A 26815-nucleotide genomic window follows, 5' to 3' on the forward strand; every position below is an offset into this window, starting at 1 on the left:
GACAACACCTCTCACCCACTGCACGAGACTGTTGGGGCCTTGAGAAGCTCCTTCAGTCAGAGACTGATGCACCCTAAGTGCAGGACGGAGCGGCTCCGCAGGTCGTTCATCCCTACTGCTGTCCGTCTGTACAACAGTGTGCAAACCAAATAACTATGTTTGTGTCACTGCTGTATTAGTCTGTTATTGTTTACAGTTTTGTTCCTCGTTTTTAGCTGGTCTGTTATGTTATTGTTTACAGTTTTTTGTTTTTCGTTTTTAACTGGTCTGTTAAGCTATTGTTTACAGTTTTGTTGTTTTTGTTTTGAACTGGTCTGTTAAGTTATTGTTACAGTTTTTGTTTTTTTGTTGTTTAACTGGTCTGTTATGTTTATTGTTTACAGTTCAGTTTCTTGTTTTAACTGGTCTGTTAAGTTACTGTTTACAGTTTTTGTTTTTTTTTACTGGTCTGTTAAGTTATTGTTTACAGTTTTTGTTCCTTGTCTTTAGCTGGTCTGTTTAGTTATTGTTCACAGTTGTTGTCCTGTTTGTCTTGTTTGCCTAGATTTGTCTTATTTTTACCTGAACCAAATACGCACCTTATTTACATTCACTCTTATCTTATTTCTTTCTTTGTACAGTTTTTATAACATTGTGTAATTGTTAATCTGTATACGGAGCTGCTGAAACCCTGTTCTCTCCCCACTGTGGGATAAATAAAGCTATCTTATCTTATCTTATCTTATTAACTGTGTTTGTCTCCTATAATATAGGAGACAAACACAGTTATGTCCTTTTCAAACAACCAATGATTTATAAAGGAAAATCATGAAGATTTACAGGGGTGCCCATACTTTTGCATAGCACTGTATGACTACACAAATGATAACAGAATGTATTGTATATAGAATAGAATAGAATTCAACTTTATTGTCATTGCACATGTCACCAGTACAGAGCAACGAAATGCAGTTTGCATCCATTCAGAAGTGCTGTTAGCAATTAAATATGTATGCAGTTTGCATCCATTCAGAAGTGCTGTTAGCAATTAAATATGTATATTACAAATGTACATGTATACAAATATAAATATATATACACAATATAATATAAACAGTATACATATATATAAAAGATAAATATGGTATATATGGTGGTTGATTATAGTTATAGGTGTTAAGCATTTATTTACAGCCGGGGAATAATTATTTTGTACATGTGATTATATTTGCAGTATTTACAGTATTGCACAGAATGTGATAAGGTGCGGGTGGTTGTGACTGATTCAGTCCAGGTGTTATTGTTATGTATGTCCAGAGGGAGCGTTCAGGAGTGTGACAGCTGTTGGAAAGAAGCTGTCACACTTAGTCCAGAGGCTCCTGTAGCGCCTCCCAGAGGGCAGGAGGGTAAACAGTCCATGAGCTGGGTGACTGGGGTCTTTGATTATTTTCCCAGCCCTTTTCAGACACCGCTTCCTGTAGATGTCCTCTATGGCAGGAAGTGGTGCTCCGGTGATGCGCTGGGCGGCTTTCACCACCCTCTGCAGCGCCTTCCGGTCCAAGGCAGAGCAGGTCCCGTACCAGACTGTGATGCAGTTGGTCAGGATGCTCTCGATGGTGCAGCGGTAGAAGTTCAGCAGGATGTCTGAGGACAGATGGTTCTTCCTTAGGGTCCTCAGGAAGAAGAGGCGCTGGTGAGCCTTCTTGACCAGCTTGGAGCAGCCGGTCGTCCAGGTGAGATCCTCAGAGATGTGGACTCCCAGGAACTTCAAGCTGTTCACACGCTCCACCACCGCCCCGTTGATGTGGATGGGTGAATGTGGTTCAGCAATCCTCTGGAAGTCCACGATGAGCTCCTTGGTCTTCTCGGTGTTGAGCAGCAGGTTATTGGTGTCACACCACTCAGCCAGACGATCCACCTCCTCCCTGTAGGCGGTCTCCTCATTGTCTCTGATGAGACCGATCACCGTGGTGTCATCTATTAAACTCCAGGATTGTCTAATAGACATACAGACGTGGATGACTCATAATTTTCTGATGCTTAACACAGAAAAAACTGAGGTCATGGTCCTTGGGCCAAAAGATATAAGAGCAGCACTTGGAGCTCTAAACCTAGGCAGTAACACTCCAGTCCCTTGCACTACAGTAAGGAACCTAGGAGTCCTGTTTGACCAGGATTTATCGCTGGATGAACATATTAAGCATATATGTAGAACAGCCTTCTACCACCTTCGCAACATCAAGACAATTAGAAATATTATATCAAGACAAGACTCTGAGAAACTTATCCACGCCTTTATAACCTCTAGGCTGGATTACTGTAACTCCTTACTGTCTGGATGTCCTAGTAAGTCCCTGAGAAGCCTTCAACTGGTCCAGAACGCAGCAGCACGTATACTGACTCGAACCAGACGACGTGACCATATAACTCCTGTCCTGGCTTCTCTTCACTGGCTCCCAGTGAAAAGTAGAATCGATTTTAAAATACTTCTACTTACATACAAGGCCCTGAATAATCAGGCACCTTCTTACATTTGTGACTTAATCACTTTATATCAACCGAATAGACCGCTGCGCTCCTTGAACTCAGGTCTACTGGTTATTCCTAAAATAACTAGAAGTAGAATCGGTGGTAGAACATTTAGCTACCAGGCTCCTCTCCTGTGGAACCAACTTCCGCTTTCAGTCAGACAGTCTGACTCGGTCTCTGCCTTTAAGGTGAGACTGAAAACCTACCTTTTTAACATAGCCTATAGTCGAAGCTAGATCAGGTAGCCCTGATTAGAATAGTCTATCTTATGGCTTTAGACTGCTGGGGGAATTTCCCATCATGCACTTAGAATGAGCACACAGACTTTGCACGAGCCGCACTTTCTCTACCCCGTCCTCGATTTTTCATCCCTCACCACTTACCCGATGTACCCCCATGAGATGTAGCACATAAATCTACATATAGCACATCTCTAACTGATTTTAATCTCTTACAGTTCTGCTGACACCAGTGAACGACATGAGGTCAGGACAGGAAAGAAGACTCCGTCATCCCCAAGTCTCTGACCACAACAGTCCTCACTACAGGCTGTGATAAACCCAGTGATCCAGATGATCCTGGCATTTAAAGACTTTTTTTTCACTTTTTATTCTTGTCATTGTGTATTGTATGTTTTGGGTAACATCTACTGCACGTCTGTCCGTCCAGGGAGTGGATCCCTCACCTGTGGTGCCCCCTAAGGTTTCTACCCTTTTTCAAGGTTTTTTTTTTCCCTGGTAGTTTTTCCTTACCCTGGTCGAAGGTCTAAGGACAGAGGATGTTACCAACCCTGTGAAGTCCCGTGAGACAAACTATGTTTTGTAAACTGTGGGCTATATAAATAAAGATTGATTGATTGATTGATCTGCAAACTTGATGATGGTATTGGAACCGTCGACAGGTCTGCAGTCATGGGTGAAGAGGGAGTAGAGGAAGGGACTCATCACGCAGCCTTGTGGTACACCGGTGTTCATGGTGATGATGGATGAGCTGCTGTTGTCCAGCCGGACATGCTGGGGCCGGCTGGTCAGGAAGTCCAGTAACCAGTTGCACATGTGGGAACTGGTGCCGAGGTCGGTGAGTTTCCTGATGAGTTGAAGGGGGATGACTGTGTTGAATGCTGAACTGAAGTCTATGAACAGCATTCTGGCGTATGTGTTTTTATTGTCCAGATGTGAGAGGACAGACTGCAGCGCTATGGAGACTGCATCCTCTGTACTCCTGTTCTGACGATAAGCAAATTGGTGGGGGTCCAGGGTGGGGGGGAGACAGGATTTGAGGTGTGCTAGGACCAGCCGCTCGAAGCACTTTGTAATGATGGGGGTGAGGGCTACCGGGCGGTCGTCATTGAGGCTTGATGGCTTGGAGTTTTTGGGTATGGGGACGATGGAGGTGGTTTTGAAGCAGGCCGGTACCACAGCATGCGCCAAGGACAGGTTGAATATGTCCGTCAGCACTCCTGCCAGCTCCCCAGAAACAGCCCTGGCTGTTTTGTAGGCCTGTGCATCCCCTGACCTGAAGGGGGTGTCACGGGCCTTCAGCAGGAGACGGACGTCCCGGTTCATCCAAGGCTTCTGGTTGGGGTACATGGTTATTTGTTTCTGGGTGGTGACGCTGTTTACCGGGGTAAAGATGTGGTCCAGTACAGATGAGGCGTACTGATCCAAGTTTGTGCGGTTGAGCCTGTTCCAGTCTGTGTTCTTGAACCGGTCCTGGAGCACAGCGTCTGTCCCCTCTGGCCACACTTTTATTGTCCTCACAGTGGGTTTCACACGTTGGATGAGTGGTGAGTACCGAGGTGTGAGGAACAAGGAGAGATGGTCTGAAAGTCCAATGTGGGGGAGGGGTATTGCTTTGTAGGCTCCAGCCAGGTTTGAATAAACATGGTCCAGAGTCTTATCCTCTCTGGTGTGGCAGGAGACATGTTGGTGGAATTTGGGGAGGACTGTCTTCAAGTTGGAGTGGTTGAAATCACCCGCAACAATAGAAGCAGCCTCAGGGTGTCTGGTCTGTTGTTTGCTAATGGCAGCATAAAGTTCTTTCATTGCTAGCTTAGCATTAGCGTCCGGGGGGATGTACACTGCAGTGAGTATGACGGCAGTGAGTTCTCTTGGGAGATAATAAGGTCTGCATTTGACCATTAAAAACTCCCCATTAGGTGAGCAGTGTCTCTCGGTAGTAGTAGAGTCCATGCACCAAGCTTTGTTAATGTAGATGCACAAACCTCCACCTCGGGTCTTGCCGGAGTCGTCTGCTACCCTGTCGGCACGGTGTGTGTGACGTCCTGCTAACTCAATAGCATTGTCCGGGTAGTTGTCGTTAAGTCATGTTTCCGTGAAAATCATGACATTTGAGTCCATAATCCGTCTGTTGTTGGTGATGGAGAGCCGTATTTCATCCAGTTTGTTCGCCAGGGAACGGACATTGGCAAGGAAAATGCTGGGTAAAGGGAGCCGGTGCGGTGTTAGCTTTAGCTTAGCTCGTAGTCCTCCGCGCTTACCCCGCCTTTGTTTACGTTCTGCAGAATTTGTTCAATTCAAATTGCCATATCTTCTTCAAATATTATCCGATTTGCATATGTTGGACATTGTTGGAAAGCTTAGAAATCACACTTCCAGAATCTGTAAATAACTCCAAATGTCCCTAGGTAGATTTGTGCCATGTTTTGCCATGGCTGGACATAGGGCTGGGCGGTATACCGGTTCATACCAAATACCGTTTTTTTTCCCCGTCACGATATGAATTTTTAATATACCCCCATACCGGTATATTTGATTACACAACATCCACGCAGCCGCAGCACTGCGGCGGTGCTGCTGCGCTGCTGTCTGTTTGTGAGTCGCTCTGCATGTAAACGTTTCATTAATGTTTATATATTTTTTTCAATCACTGAACAAAGCCTGTCATATTTGGGACAAGAGTCAGGACCTTAAAGCACTTGCACAAAACTATTGATCAGCACAGCATTTGTTTGTTTGTCTTTTAAACCTGTGTGCGCAGAGATAGCGAGGCATTTTTGGCACGGGGCTGGAGAGAGAGAGAAAGCGAGCGAGTGTGAGTGAGCAAGCGAGTGCGCTCTTGGTCATTAGTTCATTTACTTATTTTTGTGTAGGTAATATGTTGTGAAATATGTTTAAACTTAAATAAACTACACCTACAGGTAGTTATGTCTCGTTATATTAGTTTGTCCTGTTGTCAGTCAGACCTGACAGTCTGGCTGATTGAAACCCCCCAGATGCGCGATGCAAATACTATGAGAATATATTTGAATATCTGTGTTTTTGAGAGGGAATATTCGAATATAATTTTTGAGCAATTTTGACAGCCCTAGTAAGCATGTCAATGTCTTGGAATATCAAGAATGCATGAAGTTAAGGTCAGCACCCACCACATCAGCAGGTAACACAGGGATTTTTTAAAAAAGATGTTGATTTGCACAGTCAAAGTTCTGTAAATTGTCTTTGCATTCCGATTCCTCACTTCATTAGATTCATGAGTAGCTCTTCTTTGTAAACAGCATCATTTTCTGGTGCCATCTGAACCTGTACTAGTGTGGAGTTCTACAGTATTTATGTCAGTAAAATAGACCACCGTAAGTTAATCTACTGCAGTAATTCTGTTCTCAACCAGTAGAAAATGCTGTGAACACCTGATTATGCATGAAAAAAAAATACCGTCAGATACCGTGAAACCGTTCGAATTTTGAAAAATACCGTGATATATATTTTTTGTCATACCGCCCAGCCCTAGCTGGACACATTATGTACAGAAGTCCAAATTATGTGGCAGAAATAGTTTTTGGCAGAAAGGATGACATTAAACCAAATTCTGGATAAAAAGACGATAGTTGTTGTGAAACTCATGACAGGTTGTTGACTTACAAAGGCTTTGAGGGAATCCCATGAGGTTGGCAATTTCACGCGGAGTAAAATATCGGAGTTTCAGTTTCTGCAGCTGCTGGAGTTTATCTTCTTCAGAGCACTGGTCCAGACCGGTAAACACACTCGCCATCTGCAGAACACAATACTTCAATACACTAACATGAACATGTAATGGTTCTGCTGCTCACTGGAAACAATTAAAACCAAATATAAATCATTATATATACGTTCTTCAATTAATCTGTGTTTCATAAAAGAGGGACAGAAAGTCACACAACCCTTCACGAACCTTTGGCCTAATTATATTGACAGATTTATGATACCAAATAATACTGACATACAGATAAATACATCTTTTACACTAAAAGTAGCAGGTACATAAAGATAAACTTGCAAAAAATGGCAATTTACTCCTCTCTGCTGATTTTGTCACTTTTTGTTCTCCAGCGAGTCGTGTCCTCATTTTCAAGAAATTCTAATTCAGTGTACTTGCGCCGGAGAATGGTGACATGGTGGTGCTCTGGTTACTCTGGCTGTTAATTGTTTGTCTAAGTGTTGATCGTGTGGATTGTCTGATAAAATATGAAAGACTGGATACTCGGGAGCAGCAATCTCCTCCAAGACAGTTGTACTCTAAGGGGACTTTGAAACCACATCGATAGTGCCTCGGCCTTGGGATGCAACCAACCACCCTGGAAGCAAGGGTTAAAGAGTCTGGGCTCTCATGTGTCTACGGAGGCGCAAACACCGTTGCCCACTGCCCAGCATAAGCCTGTCTAATGTCTGATCGCTAGCAGTTCCAGTTCCATGCGCGACATGGCTGACTGCTCGGTGATGTGCTTCACAGAAACCTGGCTTCATGAGGGAATGCCGGACTCAGCAATACTACCAGTCGTCTTCTCACTGTTTCGGGTGGGCTGTATGGCGGACTCGCTAAAACAGAAGGCCGCCAGGGTCTCCTTCCTTGTGAATGAAAGATGGTGTACTAACACTACAACGGTCAATACATCGGTCATGCTCACCTGAACTACAGGCCCTCACAATACAATGTTGGCCCTTCTATTTACCGCGGGAATTCGCCTCCATTATCTTGGTGGCTGTATACATCCCCCCACAGGCTGTAGCCACATCTGTTATGCAGCAATTGGCTGTCTAATTCACAGAGATTGAGAGAGCACACCCAGACTCGGTCCTTCTGTTGATGGGGGACTTCAACCATGTCAACCTGAAAAAATCACTCCACAGGTACAAACAACAGATTCACCTTGCAACGAGAGGTGAGAAAACACTGGACCAATGTTATTGCACACTTCCTCAGGTGTTCAGTGCTGTAGCCTGGGTGCCTCTAGGTCAAGCTGACCATAACATGATATTTCTAATGCTTCAGTACCGTGAACAAAAAAACTGTTAAGTGACTGTATGGAACAAACAGACTGGAAAGTCTGCGAAGGGTTAGACGACTTCACTGACACAGTCACCTCCTATATCAACTTGTAGAGAACTCATGCATACCATCAAAGTCTGTGATTGTTTTTAGTAAGAATAAGCCATGGTTCAATAAAGAGATAAAAAAATTATGTAAGAAAAAGTGTGCCTTTAAAAGTGGTGACAAAGACCTATATAGAGTAGCTAGATTTGAATTTGAACGTGCTGTGAAGAAAGCAAAGGCTAGATACAGGGATAATATAGAAGATAAATTAAAAGCTAAATATACTAGAGGGGTATGGCAGGGACTACAGAAAACTGGGTACAAGAATAAACCGGCAGCTCAAGATGCAGACCCCCAGTTTCCAGATAATCTGAAAGAATTTTACTGCAGATTTGATTGCGCCCGACCTGACACAGCCCATGCACCTAGAACAGACCCTGTAACCCCACCATTTGTGGTTAAGGAACATGAAGTCAAAGCCCTGCTCCGCAAACAGATGAGCCGAAGAAGAAGAAGACGCAAGTGCGAAGAGAAACTTTTGCTCAAGTCTGCCAGTGGATCCTAACAGCGTGGGGCAGTTGGAAAGAATCCACCATCACTAGCGGGTTTCGAAAGGCTGGACTGCTGCACAATGAAGAGAACAGCACATCACAAATGACAGTGAGAGCGACAACGAAAGAGAGACGATGAAGATTGATGAAGATTCAAGGAAGAAAGTACATACATTACGTACTTTTTTATTATTTACGTTTCTTCACTTTCTGCACCAGCTCAGGAGGTTTGGTGTAGCTAGGGATGCAATGCTCCAATTTTAAAGACCTATGGTGGAAAGTGTGCTAGTCTTCCCAATCACTGTCAGGTACGGTAACTCCACCTCTTCAGAGAGGAAGCAGTTGGAGAAGGTGGTGCATTCGGCATCCAAAATTATAGGAGATGCTATCCTATCTGTAGCTTCCATCTACGCCACATGGATCAGCCATAAATCCCAAAAAGTACTAGCTGACCCCTCCCACCCTACCAGGTACCTCTTCCAACTACTGCCTTCTAGTAGGAGAGTCCAAAGTCTCTGGGGTAGAACATCCCATTTTGTAATAGTACTTTCCCTGCCACTATAAGGCTCCTTAATGCTTCTAAATTACTTCTTTGAAATGCACTTTATAGACTGCACAAGACACTTTATGGGAAGTTGAAATAGCACAAGTTTAACTTTACAGCTTTTTACTGGCCTATGTGATTGTTTTTCATGTACTGTATGTACCTGTGTATGTATTCATTTCCTTTTTTAACTGGAATGGCACCAAGACAAATTCCAATCAACTGTGTTGACATGGCAATACATTATTGAACTTGAACTTGAAATGCTTATCATGCGAGCACATGTTGTTGCCTTATTTCTAAATCAGCTCCTACTATTATTTAAGCAGCGTCTAAAACTATGGTCAGATTATCAGCCACCTTGTATAATTCCAATTCAATTCTGATTCATAACAGACCAGTGTCTTGCAGTTGATTTTCATGCGAATATGATTGTTCCCTCAAACTTCTAATGCACACATTTATACAATATTTCATGATCAACAACAGAACAAAGAAAGTCATATTAATGAGTCCATTCAGTATTGAAGCAGGAGCTCACAAATGGAAACTATCATAGAACATGTGTGGTTAACATTTAGCTCTAGAGGATGACACCGCTGTGCTGCCCCTGACGTCATAAGTACAAGCCATATGGATTCTTATATGACCATCTTCACTTATAGTAATTGACAGTGACCGCAGATATTGTACTTGCTAAGTATGGGACACAATTTAATTTTATAGTTTATTAAAATACACTTCCTGGCAAAGAAAAGTGCCAAAAAAGTGACCACCTGGATTTAACTAAGCACGTAGATAAGAGCCTCATTGTGGCTACTGTAAAAACCTGTGGGGCATTGCTATCATCTGGGGTTGCTGCAGTTGGTCAGGTCTAGGTTCAGCAACATTATGTGCCCAAAGACTGAGGTCAGCTGACTACCTGAATATACTGAATGACCAGATTATTCCATCAATGGATTTTTTCTTCCCCGATGGCACGGGCATATTCCAAGATGACTATGCCAGGATTCATCAGGCTCAAATTGTGAAAGAGTGGTTCAGGGAGCATGAGACAGCATTTTCACACATGGATTGGCCACCAAAGAGTCCAGACACTAACCCCATTGCAAATATTTGGGATGTGCTGGAGAAGGCTTTGCGCAGTGGTCCAACTCTCCCAGGAATGCGCGTTTTTGAAGGCCTGAACGTATCCCAAAACTCACAGATTTTTGCGACAGCATGAGACCTGGCTTAAATCGCCGAATGAAAGTGGTTCGGGGAATGTGCGTAAAAAATGGAAGTGGGAGGGACTAAAAACTGACGCAAAAAAGTGCTAGTAGGTTATCTCCTGTCAGGTTCAAGGTACATGAACGTTAGGTTGAGCTTTAAATAAAAGTCGATGACAAGTGTCCTGTGAATCCTACAGGAAGGCCGCCATTTTGGATTGAACGCGAAAACAGAGGCGTTTTTGGCGAATTTGCACGAATGCTACACAATCTATCTAGTCCTACAAATTTTGAGCGATCACCTTCAAACTTGGTGAGGGCACTGTGGACGAGATGAGGAACAGAATCAATTTGAAAGTTTTTTTGAAATATAACGGATTCGTGGGCGAGGCGCCTGTGGTGGCGTGGGCACACGGCAACTCGTGTGCATTGGTTCGTTCTTCTTTCATTCCTCTCCTATACAACCAATACATGCCAACCCCTCCTATGGCCTCCCATTAAGAGTTCAAATACAAACACTGGCAATTGTGTTTTTCTGTAAAGTTGGTAACATGTTCCAAGTAAGATTTCTTTGGAACATTAATAACATTAGTTCATCTGTTTACTCTGTATACTGTTTGTCAGCTTTCTGAAGATGAAGGACAATTTACAGCAGATTATCATAAATATCCCAATAATACAAGACGTTGCAACTTCTTTGGTTAGGATAATCGTCTCATGAAATTTTCATATCATCCCATGCCTTTTTAACACATTTATTGAAGCCAAATCATACCTGTGTTTCCACACAGCACTGCAGAACTGAACCAGTTCCCTCCACATACCGCCCATATCTGAGGAGACAAAATACTGATTATCAAATAAAAGCATCAATGAGACGCAGCAGGGTGACATGTACTAACTAACAGATTAATAGATACAATAGTCTTTTTTATTATGCAATAATGTAATTACCATTTACATCATTACACTAGGCCATATTAGGTAATAATCTAGTTTAGAGGTTGCACTATTTTATGATTAAAATATGACTATATGGTGCAATAAGTAATCATCAACCATTTTACAGTGCACCAGTAATGTTTAAGTGAGTGTAACAGTGGTATTCTGTCTCTGTTAACTTATTAGCACACATATGCTGTATAGTGCTTCAACAACACCTCAGAAAACCGGAATTATCTTTAATATAAGCATAATGTAATAGAGAATAGCTGCAATTATATTCATTGTGTAAAATATTCAAAATGTAATTTCTTAATCAATTGAATTCTCACTGCTGACCATGTTGATTGTAGATGTCTACAACTGTCCTTACATTACCAATATCATAAATGATATTATGAATGGTTGGTGTGAAACTTTAACTAGTTAGATAGTAACATTAGTTTAACCTGTGTTATGGGAGACGTGGCATCAATACTCCAAGGTATGATTGAATGCAAAGTAGTCATTATTAAATTTAAGAAAGCAGACAGAGGATTTCAAGAAGTTACAATGTCATTGTAAATATATTTAATCATAACAATGAATATGCTATTTAACTGTTTATGTTAAAATCACTACAATGTGTATATGCTTATGAAGGCAGTATAGCTGAGATATTTGTATTATTTTTCTTGTATTTTGTGACTTTTCTGTCATTCTATGGTTGTTCGGGCACTGGTACCATATCAACACCGATAAACATTCTTTATTCTCGTACCTACCCTTTAGTAAAGCAGACAGACCTCCTGCATGTGGGTTTAACAATGTCCAGGAGCAGAGCATATCGTAGCAATGTTTTAGGAGGAAGGAGATAATGTTTCAAGTTTGCCTCCAGCTGAGGTTCCAGAAAGTCTTGAATCTGCCTGACAAACAGATTGTTGTTCTGATTCATCTTCTTCTGAGCATCAGCCACTGTCTCCACTTTATAAAGGACATGGTCCTCCTCCACGCTGTCTTCTGACTGGCAGGTCCCCAAGCAAGACAGGACTGTGGGCAGCTCATAGCAATCTTTCTGAGCAGCATGTGGAAACACATCTGAAATCTAGAAGTTTACACAGTTTGTTCAAGGTGTGAACATGACATGACAGCTTCAATAATATTAGCATAGGGACTGATATTCCAAAACCTAAACGAAGGAGTCAAAACAGTCTGAATGGCAACTTAAAACAAAAAGCATGTGAGAAAACTATGTTTGTGACTGTGGTGCTATTGAACTAGAGATTAGGATAGAACAGGTTAGTGATATTGCTTAAGTAAACAGAAGTGCTATGCCAATCTCAGCTGTTAAATTAAAATATACATATAAACAATCATATGAGCAGGTCTAGAATGCACACCATGTGATGTCATGGATGCCTCTGTCTGCAGCAGAAAAGCATGGAGGGTTTCCAATGTGTCATGTTTTCAGTTGTCAAAATCAACATTTACCATTTATAAAATCCATGTTTGGGTATGTCAATTGTTTTACTTGCTTTGAAAATTCACTAATGTTAATCAAATAACAGTTTTACATGTATTAAGTGTCAGTGTTCATTTCCATAATATTCTATGCAAAAACCACATATAGGGCCTGATTTACTAAAGCTTTGCGCGTGCAAAAACGCGTGCAAACTGGATTGCACACGCAGATTAGCGTTGATGCTGATCTACTAACAGGGCGCAACGAGGAGTGCATCCCTCAGACGGGCAAAATAGCACTCGCAACCCATTTAGCATTCTTGCCTTAATGCATATGCAATATGGGGCGTTTACACGCTATTTTGCGTCTGTTGGGAGGAGAAAATGTAAATATGTTATTTAGCACGCGCAAAGTGATTTATCAAACCTGAAACTGATTGCGGTGTTTATTTTTGCGTCTATATTTAGCACGTTTGAAAGGCAGGTCTTAACTGGCACAGCGGTGCGCGGCGCGCACATGGCTGCGGTTATTTATAGTTATATATATTTGTAAATCAGGAAATTCCGCTTTTCCAGAGCATGTTCAACTACGCGTTCACAGATGACGCACATTCATTTCTTATTTGGTATATCTGAATAAATTAAACATAGATATCCAGAGGAGAAATGTGTGTTTGTACTGGTATGGGCTTACCTTGGTCTGCAGTTTGTGGTTCAAGGAGGGGTCGTACCTATGTTCCCCGGTTAAGACCGGAGGAACGGGGAACCCCGCTTTACCTTAACGGGTCCAGCTCTAACCTGGTCTACACGGCGAACCGCAGGCGGCACAGTGCGCACATGTCACCAAAACCTCACAGGCAGGTTACCCTAACCCTAACCCTTCCAGTTCCAGGCACATTTAAATGCAATAAATAATCACAACAATCACTATTTAATGTAAATATCTGAATCAGCTATAGATATATCATCTATATCGATTGTCCCGTCGCCTCTGACGTCAGATCAAAGGCTGTTGGCACGCGTAATGGAAACTCAGCCTGACTGAATGAACACAGATGAAACCAGGGACGGACTGGGACTAAAAAGCCGTTGTGATGATCCGCTTTATTTATTTATTGACAAGAAAGTCACTCATCCATTAGATCCATAGAAACAGCAGAACTCGCTCCCTGGCAGCTGTCAGTGAGCTGCAGGTGAGTCAGCAGGAGAGCGCAGCACCTTCTTTTTTTTTTTTTTTTTACGGCAACATCCATAGTCCATAGTTTTCTTTGTTTGATACGTCAGGTAATGATGGAGCTGTCCAAAATACCGACGCAGGATTATAATAATAATGATAATATAAAAAGGTCCTATGGACCCGGGGAACAATATGTCATATATGCCTCGAACCCAGTTATCTGCTCATCGCAGAACGTCACTTTCTTTTCAGTGGCTTCAAATTTAATTCAGCGCTTCCGCTGAGTCTGCTCTTTCTCCATGTGGACAACTCTTGACTAGCGCAAAATCCTCATTTAAATAGGGCGGTCTTAACCACTTCTGCGCCTGTAGTCAATTGCGGCCGCAATCTTAGTAGTTCAACCGCAAAACGTAACCCAGTAGCGGGCGCAGTCTTTCTGCTCGCGCAAGCAATTTAGCACTCGCTATTTGGAATCTTAGTAAATCAGGCCCATAGTCTACAAACAAACACGTAACGGGTATTCTATGTCAATTGTCAACTACGTTACTTTTAGAATACCCTCTCTTTATACATAATACATTATGAATAGAAAAAAAGAAAAATGTAAATAACCTATTTTAATGTTTAGTAAAATATAACTATACCCCCTTTAGTATATAGGGTAAGATTTTAAAAAATATTACTTTTTCATGATTTTTCCCTAAAAACTAACATCCAGTAGCTCTGCTGATATGCATTTGGGCATATCCATTCAAATAAATCACATGTATTACTTGTTATTTTCATTTCTAAACACTTTGGGCCTGATTTACAAAGATCAGGATTATTATTTTAATCCTGCATCGGTATGATGGACAGCTCCATCATTACCTGACATGTTGCCGTAAAAAAAAGGAAGTGCTCTGCTGTTTCTCTCAAGATGACACATAGGTCTACTTTCAATGGATGTGTGACTTTTTTGTCAATAAGTTAATAAATAAATAAAGCGGATCATCACAACGGCATCTGTGAACGCGTAGTTGAACATGCTCTGGAAAAGCATAATTTCCTGATTTACTGAAATTATTTTTGTTGATGGATTTCTCAGGACTATGCTTCAGCAGGGGTGCAGCAGTATGTGCATAACCGCGGCCATGTGTGTGCACAGCTGTGCCAGTTAAGACCTGCCTTTCAACATGCTAAATATAGACGCAAAAATAAGCACCGCGTTCAGTTTCAGGTTTGAAAAATCACTTTGCGCGTGCTAAAATAGCATATTTACATTTTCTCCTCCCAGCACATGCAAAATTGCGTGTAAACGCCCCACATTGCATATGCAATAAGGCAAGACCGCTAACTTGGTTGCGAGTGCTATTTTGCCCATCTGAGAGATGCACTTCTTGTTGTGCCCTGTTGGTAGAAAGCATCAACGCAAAATCCAGTTTGCGCACGTTTTTGCATGTGCAAAGCTTTAGTAAATCAGGCCCTTTGAATGTAAACGGGGATGATATATCTTTCATAATATACCAGATTTATTCGGGTGTCATTTGATATATTTAATAAAATGGAAATAAATCTGCGATTCCGAGCATGTGACGACTTCCGGTCCATTGAGCGGTCACTCAAAAATCGGCAGACCGCTTCTTAAGGCCCGCCCACAAACCGTAAACCATGGAGCAACACTCCAGGGAGCGCAAACTACACTTCAGTAAAGGCAAAGAACAAATCAGGGAGCGCAAAGAACAAATGTATCAAAATAATATATTTTTGAGTCTCCAGGGTTAACCAGTGTATTTGCAGATTTTAGATATGGGTCACTTTTGAAAGACAATGTAATCAGCTCCAACAAAAAATATTTTATAGGTGCAACATATCAGAATTGGGAATCAAGATCTGCAGTGCAAAAGCAGCCACATTTACCTATGAGAGGCCCTTCAGGCAGTAAATGATACTTGGTTTCGCACATAACATCATACTCTCACACATGCGCAACTATACTTTTACGCACACGCTACTATACCATCATACATGCACAATCATACTCTCTCACACTCTACTATACTCTCTAACACACGCACTACTATACTAATACACACACTACTATACTCTCTCACACACACTACTATACTCTCCTACACACCCACTACACACACATGCACACACCATTATACTCTTAAGCGGTGATTACGCTTCTATGAGGGCTCGAGGGGAGACCCCTCGAGCCCTCATAGTTCTCCGTCGTGGGTCTGGCTACGCAATGCAATTTCCCACCCGATCAGTAGGGGTTGCTACGCAAGACTGGCCTAGTCCAATGACACCAATGGTCGGTAATGTTGGTTGTACGCTGTATCTATGAGTAACAGTACAACGTGTACTGCCTCTCTCCTTTTTACTGTCATGTGTCGGTGCAGTCAGCGTGTGTGCTCTCTCTTCGACATTTGTGTTTTAATTACAGGCACTAGTGTCAGCACTGCTGCTTAATCTAGCGTCTGCGTAATCTGTACATTATACATGTCAGTGAAGCCAGTGTACTCGCTCCCTCTCCTGACATCTGTACTACTGTTATCCGTGAGTAACTGTACAGTGAGTACCGTTTCTCGCTTTGTTTTTTCTTTTCATGTGTTGGTAAAGACAGCGTGTGCGCTCTCTCTCCCGACATTGGGTTGTTGCACTGGCGGTCAACATTGCTTGCTTGACCTAGCGTCTGCCTAATCGCTACACCGCGGTTTGTACCCACCTCCAGTTGTAGCTTCATACGTCGGTGAAGGCAGCGTACTCGCTCCCTCTCCTGACATCTGCATTTCTGCTATATCCGTAGAGGCTTGACCTAGAGTCTGTGTAATCGGTACACAGCTGGTTGTACCCGGCCCACCTTTCGTGGTGGTTGTGTGTTTGTGAAGCCAGTGTACTTGCTCCCTCTTCCAACTTTGTACTTCTGCTGTATCTATGAGTAACTGTACGATGTGTACTGTCTCTCTTTTTTACTCTCCTGTGTCAGTGAAGACAGCGTGTGCGCTCTCTCTCCCGACATTTGTGTTTTTAGTTACAGGCGCTAGTGTCAGCACTGCTTGCTTGACCTTGCGTATGTGTAATCGGTACATTATACATACGTCGGTGAAGCCAGTGTATTCGCTCCCTCTCCTGACATCTGTACTACAGTTATCTGGGAGTAACTGTACAGTGAGTACCGCTTTTGCTTTGGGTTTTTACTGTGTTGATGATGATGATACACCGTTGGCTGTACTCTTCATGCTAGTCCCCTGTAGTTAGCAGACGTGTTCCACTAAGGCTAACTGCATTAGATACCCGTTTGTGAAGGCAGTGTGTTTGCTCCCTTTCCCATCGCAGGTGTATACTACTACCTCTAGTAACAGCCACATCTTGAGCTGTGTTGCTAGGCGGGATGGTTGTATTCGGCGCAGCAAGCCGACCTTTTGCTGGTGAAGGCAGTGCTCTCGCTCCCGCTCCCAGCATAGGCGGACACCGTTGGCCTCATAGTTAGTGTGAAGAACCACTAACCCTAACTGCATTCGGCCGCGCGACACCTGTTGGTGAAGGCAGTACTTTCGCTCCCTCTCCCAGCATCTGTTGCTTCTCCCACTCTACAGCCGCCGACTGTCACCATGCTTGGTGACCACTCCTGTGCGACCTGTATGGCCTCCCTGCAGCCAGAGGACGGTCATGATAGGTGCCCTCCGTGCCTTGGCCTCAGACACCTGAGGGAGGGGCTGTCGGAGGATCCATGCATGAACTGCAGCTTCATGCCCAGGGCAGTGCGGGTTGCCATACTGGCTGAGGTTGAACACCTGCTGGGTCATGTTCCGGAACAGGACCAGCTGACCCCAGCCCAGCGACTGCCACCAGCACAGCCTAACCGACCTAAGCGTCGGGCTGCAGAAGCTGTGGGCGCCCCCTCTGGGAAGAGGGTCGAGGAGTCTAAACTGGCCTCCAGGGTGGACCAGCTGACTGAGGAGTTAAACTAGATGAAGACCCTCATAGCCGTCCAGTTCTGGGACCGGTGCAGTGGACGCAGGTTTTTCCGCTGCCGCGGTCGAACCGGAGGAAGATGTGCTCTCTGTGGCGGCTTCAGCCACCGAGTTCATCAACTATGGGGCCAATGTGGTTCCCCAAGATGCTGCCTCGCACACCTCTGGGGTGAGCTCCCGCTCCCCAGCCAGCAGTGGCGGGTATAACTCCATGGGTGCCACCATTCGCATGGCCCCACAGGCTCAGCCGGCTCCCGCCAGTGCCTCTTCAGGCGTGAACCAGCCCAGCTCCCCCACTGTTCAGACTTGCCGCCAGTGGCTAGCTCAGGGGAGAGTCCGGGGCTGATTATCGGTTTCTTTTTTCCAGCAGCAGCTCAGCTTCTGGACTGCTTTCACCACAGGCCCTTAGGTGATTCCACCTTAACCCCACGTGTACAAATTTCAGTTCCGACACCCCTAACCTACAGCCTGGTCAAAATGACCATTATACGCGACCCAGCAGAAAAAACCCCTGTCACCAGGGGGTTCTACTCAACTTACTTTCTCATGGAAAAGAAAGACGATGGACTCCGCCCTATCACTCAACTTGAGGGGACAACAGGTTCCTGATGGTCACGAAGTTCCACATGCTCAGTAATGCAGTGGTTCTGTGTACTGGCTTTTACAGGGGAATGGTTTACCTCAATGGACCTGAAGGACGCGTACTTTCACGTCCCCATAGCACCAGGCATTTTCTGCAGCCTGCTCTCAGTCCGCCTCTCCCTTCACCACTGGTGCTTGCCAGGTGTGTGGCAGCAGCCCTCTCACCCCTGCAGTCGCGGGGCATGAAGATCCTCAGAGTGATTTTCACAATGAGCTGCCTGGTTCCCTCTCAGAGTACACTTTTCTAGGGGAGTGACTCTGGATGCCGTTGCATGAGGGCCTGTCCATCACCTCGGCGTGTGGACGACATCCTCATCCTTCTTCTCCTCTTCAGAAGGGCCGCTGCTTGCGCTACGCCCAGTATATGCGCCTCTTAGGCAAGCTAACAGCTGCTGCCACTGTGGCTCCCTTAGGCCCGCTGCCACTAAGCCCCCTTCAGAGGTGGCCGAACAGTTTTCCACTTGTATGCCAAGTGGCACCAGCACAGGAAGCTCAACGCTGCCTCCTTGGCCTCCTGCCTCCTCGGCCTGCTCTGGCCCCACGGAGGGTGAGATGGTTTCTTCTTCAGGGCACGCCCATGGGCTCCATTACATCCCTTCGGGAGACTGTCACACGGATGTATCCCTCACAGCTACGGGCAGTGCACATGGCACTGCAGCTTTTTCTTCAGTTCCTTCAGTAGAGGCATGTGCTAGTACGGTCAGACTATGTCTCAACCGTCTCTCTGACATAATTGCACACACTCTGTTGTAGAGGTGGTATTTAATATCTGGGATGTTTTTTCGGCAGGGCAGAGGTGGATCTCTTTGCCACAGGAGTCGACCCATTGCCCCCCTCTGGTTCTCCTTGACAGAGAAGGCCAGCCCTTCTCAGCCGCGAGGATGCTCTCGCCCACGATCGCCCAGAAGCTCTTATCTATGCCTTCCCAGAGAGCCGCTGATTCCTCAAACACTGCAGAGGGTCCTCCAGCAGGGCCACAACCTGCTACTGGTGGCCCCCTTTTCTGGCCAGGGATGACATGTTTTCCTCTGCTGCACAGGCTCTGCTGCAGCTCATTGCGGCGTCTCCCCGACAGGTTGGATCTCCTGTCTCAGTTAGGGGGCCAGGTCTGGCATCCTGACCCTCATTACCTCCAGCTCTGGGTCGGCCACTTCAGGGCACGACCTCCGGGCAGAGTGTTCAGACACAGCCCAATGTACCACACTGAAAACTATGGAGCTTTCTACCCAAATGCAGTATGTGAACAGGTGTAAACTGTCTGCCTGGTGTTCCGACAGGGGCGAGGACCCCGTCTACTATACAACTACAACAATTCTGTAGTTCCTACAGCCACTCCCGAATGGCGGACGGGAGGGCTTATGTGGCGGGCTTGTCCTCTCGACACGCTCAAGTCGATGACAACACCGTGGAGTGCCACAGACTTGTGTCCTTTTCCTTAAAGGGAAGCCTCAAGGCCACAACTACCAAGGGTACAGAGAATTCTGGCTTGGGGTCTGCCCCCGGTGCTGCAACCCCCCCCCCCCCCTTGAGTTGAAGACTGCCTTTCTCCTCACCATCACTTTAGTAAGGAGTGTTGAGGAGCTTCATGCTCTCTCTGTGAGGGACTCATGTCTGAGGTCGAACTCAGACTCAGATGGCTCAGGGGTCACTCTGTGGCCGAATACGGGCTTTTCTTCCTCAGGTTCTGTCATCGTCAAACCTTAATCCTGGCACAGTTTATCCTCCCAGCAGGGGAGGAAAGGTCAGGACGGCCGTGCCCTGTCCAGGCCTTAAGAGTCTATATAACTTCGACCGTGAGCTTGAGACGGTCAGAACAGCTGTTTCTCTACTACGGCGTCCTAATAAAGGCCGTGCTCCCTCCAAACAGCGACTCTCACACAGAATTATGGACGTCATTATGTACAAACACGGTGGTTATCCCCTGCCATCCGGGGGAGGTCACTCTACTAGGGCTGTCGCTACATCATGGGCGGCTCTGCGCGGCGTGCCCCTGGTGGGCATCACCAGCTACCCTCTCCAGATTCTATAGGGTGAATGTGGCCACCCCCACCCACTGGGTGCGGCCCTGTTGCCGCCTCTACCCTTTACTCTCACTGAGGTACGTACTGGCATTCCTCGTGACTTTGTTGTTATGGGTCATCCAGTGCTAAAGCACCGCCTCTGGCGGTCAGCAAGGATGAAATAGAACGAAACTTACGTATGTAACTACGGTTCTATGAATCCTGGATGACCGCCAGAGCGTTCTGTCACTCAGAATCCTCGTGGTTTCGCGAGAAGATTCTGCAGGAACAGATCCTCTGATGTCACCGTAAGATATAGGCTAGCCGGCGTCATCAGGGGTCATGGGTGACTTTGTTGGTATAAAAACTCGACCTGCGCATGCGCGAGATGGAGACATTCAGTGCTAAAGCACCGCCTCTGGCGGTCATCCAGGATTCATAGAACCGTAGTTACATATGTAACTTTCGATTTGAAAGGTTTGCATTTATGTTATCTTCATAACCACGTTCTTTGTTTGTTCAAATCACTAAGTTATCATTATGCTTTAATGTTCATTGACTTAGATCATTCAATTAACCTTGGATACTTAATGTTGATGAATCAAATTGTTTAATTTATTCTTGTTATTTGATTAAATAAATTGTTACTTTTGTTCACTTAAAGGAACGGTCTGTGTCTTTTGTACATGAATGTTGTGACAAACGGGGGTTGCGAGGGTCAGTGCTCGGATTCATACCTACATTACTGTTCAATTGGGATATCTTTGATATAGTCAATTACAGTGATTATTTAGACTGATTTTGAAAGGCATAGATTGATTGTCTTTTCCCTGATTTCAGGGTGGTGCCCCGATCTAAAGTTAATTAATTAATGTTTATTACTTTTATTTTTATCAATCAAATTATTGCCACTATTGTTGAACCACAACATAATGGTGCCCCGTGCAAGGGTTTTTAAGAAAATTAATAACAAAATTAATTATTAAAAATAATTAATCATTTGTATTAATATTTTCTGACCAATTACAAGTTGAATCACAACAGCAGCATCGGGTGGAAGCCTCATGTCTCACCCCCAAAGAATACAACTCAAGTAACAGGGTTTGTGTCTGGGCAGACTAGTTTAGCCATAGCTGACGCTAGAGAAATTGTTTATGGGTTTCCATGGCGACACCGGAGGTCAGCTGTTTCTAGCGGTGAGTTATATGATCCGGAAGTGGTGTGCGTAAAACGAAGGAAACGAGAGACGAATGCGAGAAAGACGGAGGAACTTTTATGCTCGCCCAAATTATCTACCGCTGGTTAACGGGGTGTACACGGTAAATACAATTTGTATTGTTTCTGAAGACCGATGTTTTGGATGAAATATTGTTGAAACTTGTTTGATGTTTATAGTTTTCACGGTGTTCCACGACTCTTCGGAAGCAAATAAAACTGAATGTGGACATCAGTACGAAGCATGAATTCTTCGAATCCAGGGCAGATACAGTGAAAACTTGACCTAATCCATCCAGAGGCTTCCAGTACAGCGGCGCTTCACATCCTGGGCAGCGTCGGCGGTGCTTCGGTGTGCAGCATGCCTTCACCGCAGCAAGCTACACCCAGGCTACAGGCTCCGCCGCGCAGCGTTGCTCCTCATCCTGCTGCTGTGGAGAGTCGGCTTCGGGCTTCGGCGTGATACGTGCCTGCACCGCAACAAGCCAGCAGGTATCAACAGACACTCCCTGGCGCAGCTTCAGGCTACAACGTGAGTCCTCAGGCGACATTGTGCAAGTGATTATGCCTCCGATAGTTGATGGACTGAACTAAAGACTATTGATAACGAATGGGAAATGAAAGGGATTATTAATTAAAAAAAAAAAAAAAAAAAAAAATCCATTGAATCTTCTGACGTTCTGATAACAGCTATTGTGTTTCTGGTTTGAGAGCTGAAAGGTGAATTCAATTCATATTTTAAAGGGCTGACACTATTATCTTTATGGTTGTTGTACCTTAAGTTTCTTACTTTGACCTGTTATTCTTTAAACCTCAATGTCTTTAAACGGTGACAAACAGACTGATGTCATGTTAGAGGGGCAAGAAGTAGAGGGGAGGGATGAAGAAAAAGGTTTGCGGTCTGAGATATCAGAAACAAAAACCAGAAAATCCTCTCGTGAAAGAAAATATACACATAAAATGAAAGAACTGAAAGAGCAAGAGGCAGTTCAAAGAGAAAAGAAGTTTAAGACAACTTACGAAAAATGGAAAAGTAACGTAAGAGATGTTCGAAACAGATTAAAACAAGTGTGCTCTGAGGGAGAATTGTACAATATGATGGATGAAACTGAAGGGCTGGATTCTGAGTTGAAGGCGCTGTATGACAGCATTAGACTCCATATAGTACCAGGTCAAGAGATATGGAGAAAAATTGATGCATGCACGGCTGTGACAGCAGACTTGATTAATCTAATGAGAGTGCGTCTAACTGAAGAGGGAGAGGAATTTGATGCTGCGACAGAGAAGTCAAGGCTGCGCGTACTTCTCCAAAACGATTATGCTAGGTCCATATATGGGTCCACAGCCTCAAGAGTTACTGTACCTAGTTGCCATCATTCTGATTGCCTCTCAGAGTCATCTAGCATCTCAGCTAAGAGGGCAGAAACGGCTGCGCAGTTGGCTGCAAAGAAAGCTGAAATGGATATGGAAGCTGCCATTGAAGCTCAACGTCAGCAGTTGAAGAAACTTGAAAATCAGCGAGACATTGATATCATTCAGACAAAGCTAAATGTTTACACTAAAGAAGAGGCAAAACAAAAGGATGGGTCTTGTAGTGCTGTACACAGCGAAGTGAATGACGCAAGCCCACTTGCTCACTACATTCCAAGACAAAAACAGCAAGCTGCGCAAAACGAGATATCCTTGGTCCAGACCTTACAAGAGTCACTAACTCTCACCCGTCTTCCAACCCCAGAACCTACTGTATTCTCAGGTGATCCCTTGAAGTTTGCAGAATGGAGCACAAGCTTTAAAGCTCTTATAGAGAGACGATGCTCTAATCCTCTAGACAGGCTGTTCTACCTGCAGAAATATATAGCAGGGGAGGCAGAGGTTTCTCTTGAAGGCAGCTTCTACAGGAAAGACGAAGAAGCCTATCAACAAGCATGGGATAGGCTGAATTCCAGATATGGTAACTCCTTTGTAGTTCAACAAGCTTTCAGGGAGAAGCTGAGACAACGATGGCACGAGTCTAGGCGTAATGTGGATGTTGGTGATGTGGTGATTATCAAAGAGGAGGATGTCCCTCGGAATGAATGGAAACTCGCTAGAGTTGTTGAAGCGCACAAGGATGATGATGGACTGATACGGAAAGTGACAGTGCGGATTGGAAATCTGAAGTTGGAAAAAGGGGTTCTCAGTCCACCATCCATCATTCAAAGACCCATTCAGAAGTTAGTGGTCTTGGTAAAAAGCAACTAAAAGGGTGGGAAAGGTTAGTTATTGATTAATATTTGCCTTCTGAGCTAAAGGTGTTTATTATACTGTAGTTCATTCATACTGATGTGTTATTTGTGTATTGAGATGTCAATTATATTGGTATGGTTTCTATTGACTAATATGTTATGGAAGTCACATGGTTGTTTATTTCATATGTGAGTGTTTAAAGAAGATGACAGTGTTTAAAATTACCATTGATTGTTTAATGAAGAGTCTAAATGTTTAACATCTCCATTGTGCCAATCTTAAGGTAATTGGTGGGAGTGTAGCTGACGCTAGAGAAATTGTTTATGGGTTTCCATGGCGACACCGGAAGTCAGCTGTTTCTAGCGGTGAGTTATATGATCCGGAAGTGGTGTGCGTAAAACGAAGGAAACGAGAGACGAATGCGAGAAAGACGGAGGAACTTTTATGCTCGCCCAAATTATCTACCGCTGGTTTACGGGGTGTACACGGTAAATACAATTTGTATTGTTTCTGAAGACCGATGTTTTGGATGAAATATTGAAATGTTATTGAAACTTGTTTGATGTTTATAGTTTTCACGGTGTTCCACGACTCTTCGGAAGAAAATAAAACTGAATGTGGACATCAGTACGAAGCGTGAATTCTTCGAATCCAGGGCAGATACACATAGTAATCGTTATATATAGACACGGGTAGTGCAGAGTCCCTCCAGTTAAACTGCTTGATCCAACACAATCCCCATTTCACCCGCACATTTCTTTGTGTGGATAGAGTCTTAGTCTCCTTCCTCACCTCTCCTCTCTCTCTGACAGAGCTGGCAGAGCATCACCGTGACAACCTTTATGCCACAGTCCCTCTTCCACTTCCTCTCCCCCCCTGATTTCACGGATATGACGTGCCTTCACAAACATGATTGACAGGAGAAAAACAAGACGATCGTCTTTCCCCAATCCCTGGTGGCGGGTGGCAGTGGCACCCGGTGGATGAAGGAAACGGGATAAGCGGACATTTTACCACCATATTTGTCCCTGTTGATATGTAACGTTGTGTGTGAAACCAAGTATAATTTACTGCCTAAAAGGCCTCTCATATTTACCTGTATGTTTTGACAGTCTGTCAATGGATTTTATTGACATGTTCAAAACCAATGAATCAATCACTATCAGCAGAACTGTGTGTGACATGGGGGGGTGGGGGTGGTGGGTGACCTACCACTCAAGTTAAAGGCCCCTATGTGGTATGTCCTCTAACCACCAGGAGCCTCATGTATAAGCCTTGCGTACACACAAATCAGCGCCGTACGCTTGCTTTCACGCACACAACGGCATCTATAAAAATGTACTTGGCGTGGAACTTTGCGGACTGCATGGCAAACTTTTGAGCTGCCATGAGAATTTGCGTGTGTAACTGGGTGATGACATGTGACACTGACAAATTTATAGATTGTTGAAATGATCTGTAAATTAAGATCACATAGATAAGTCATGTCTCAACAATGTTACATCTGAAAAACAACACTTGCAGGATCAACTATCAATGCACAGCCAGTCTTTTAAGCATCAATATTAATATGACAGCAGTCGCTGTGACCCAGACATTTAGTTACTTTATATTTATACTGTATAATTCCAAAAAAACAAACAAAATTATTATTATTTTTTTTTTAAATTTATACATCATAAATTGAAGTGCTGATCACGCTGACCCCATCAGGGAGGGCGTTTTAGAGTCATTTGTATATAAATTTTGTGGGTTGAACAAGGGCATGGTGTACGTCATCTTTCAGTATGAAAGCTGCGCACTCTTTTATACATGAGGCCCCTGGCCCCTACAAGATGAATGTATTGGCCAGCACTTGTATGGCATGTCAAAGTCATTTCTAAATAGAATACATATTGTGATATATAATACATAGATTTTGTTGTGTAAGTCTTACCTTTAAAATTGTGTGTTCTGTTGCAATCTTAGCAATCAGGAAATAGCGCAGTCTTGAATTTGGGATTCCAACCTGGAGTTATGAAGACAGGTGATACAAATCAAAGTTTCTACAGTGTGTAGAGCTCCCAGAGTATAATATTATTAAAGGAAATTAGTTACAGGGTAAATGTGTCTTACACTTGTGGGTGAGACCATGATCTCCTGAAAAGTATATCCACATTTCACAAGCATTTTCACTAAACAATCCCTAGAGAGAAATATAAAATGAGGACATATAAGAATTTAACATGGCTTACAATTAGAAATATTCAGATAAGAAAATAATGATTACCAATTACAGATCGGCTTATTTCAATTTTCAACTTGTTAATAAGACGAGTGATATTCTTAAATATTTGATAATAGCTGCTTTTCATTTCTTTAACTAGAAGTAACACATCATATTAACTGCATGCTCCCTGTGAAATGTTTAAAGCTCATTCAACCCAACAAAATATATGACTTAATATACATGTTGATGAGTTTTAATCCAATGCATGCTTTCTTAGCAAGAAAATCCTTCAAAGATTTCTAAAAGATAAGGTAGAGAATCACTTCATGATCTGAAGTGCATTTTGTAATTATTGATGATATGCTGAAAAACCAAAGAGATAATTTGCATCAAGTCAGATTTGCCTGTCTAACATACATGGTGCTGTGAGTGGTAACTGATCATTACCTGGCAGAGGAGTTCTCAAAGCCTTTCACATTCTCCAGCAGGATGAAGCGGGGTGGCGTGCTCAGCCTGACCACCAGCACCATATGCAAGTTAGAAAGAGAATGTCAAGAAGGGCTGACCAAAATCACGCCTTTAAGACAACCCCCTGTGTACACGACAGAAGATTCAACAAGAAAAGCTAAAGGACATCTCTGATCAACAAGGACATTTGAGATCTCTTTCTTGTTTTGTGTGTTTTTAATTGATTGTCTGATGTCAACATTTAACTATGTGCATTCGTTATGCCTGGTTCGCACTGCTGACTAGTGTGACTGTTGTTTGAAGGGGTGATGTGTTTATTAGCCTTTGTGGCTGAGTGAGAGATTTCACAAATAAAAGTCCCAAGATCATAAGCCTCAATATGCAAATAAGACTGTATGGAATTAGATTTG

At 43.8% G+C, this 26815-nt stretch overlaps 1 protein-coding gene across 1 annotated transcript in view; it reads right to left on the minus strand.

Annotated features, from left to right (window-relative positions):
* Nucleotides 1-26815, minus strand: part of trdmt1 (tRNA aspartic acid methyltransferase 1) — a 41384-nt gene that overhangs the window by 4618 nt on the left and 9951 nt on the right. Inside the window, exons 5-10 of the mRNA XM_083885882.1 lie at nt 26385-26450; nt 25844-25913; nt 25665-25736; nt 11828-12147; nt 10897-10954; nt 6390-6519 (exon numbers count right to left, since the gene is read on the minus strand). Of these exons, the coding sequence (XP_083742008.1) occupies nt 6390-6519; nt 10897-10954; nt 11828-12147; nt 25665-25736; nt 25844-25913; nt 26385-26450 (716 nt within the window). The remainder of the gene's footprint in view (nt 1-6389; nt 6520-10896; nt 10955-11827; nt 12148-25664; nt 25737-25843; nt 25914-26384; nt 26451-26815) is intronic.

The sequence above is a fragment of the Microchirus variegatus genome, assembly GCF_963457635.1.
Source record: "Microchirus variegatus genome assembly, chromosome: 2".
NCBI classification, from domain to species: domain Eukaryota; kingdom Metazoa; phylum Chordata; class Actinopteri; order Pleuronectiformes; family Soleidae; genus Microchirus; species Microchirus variegatus.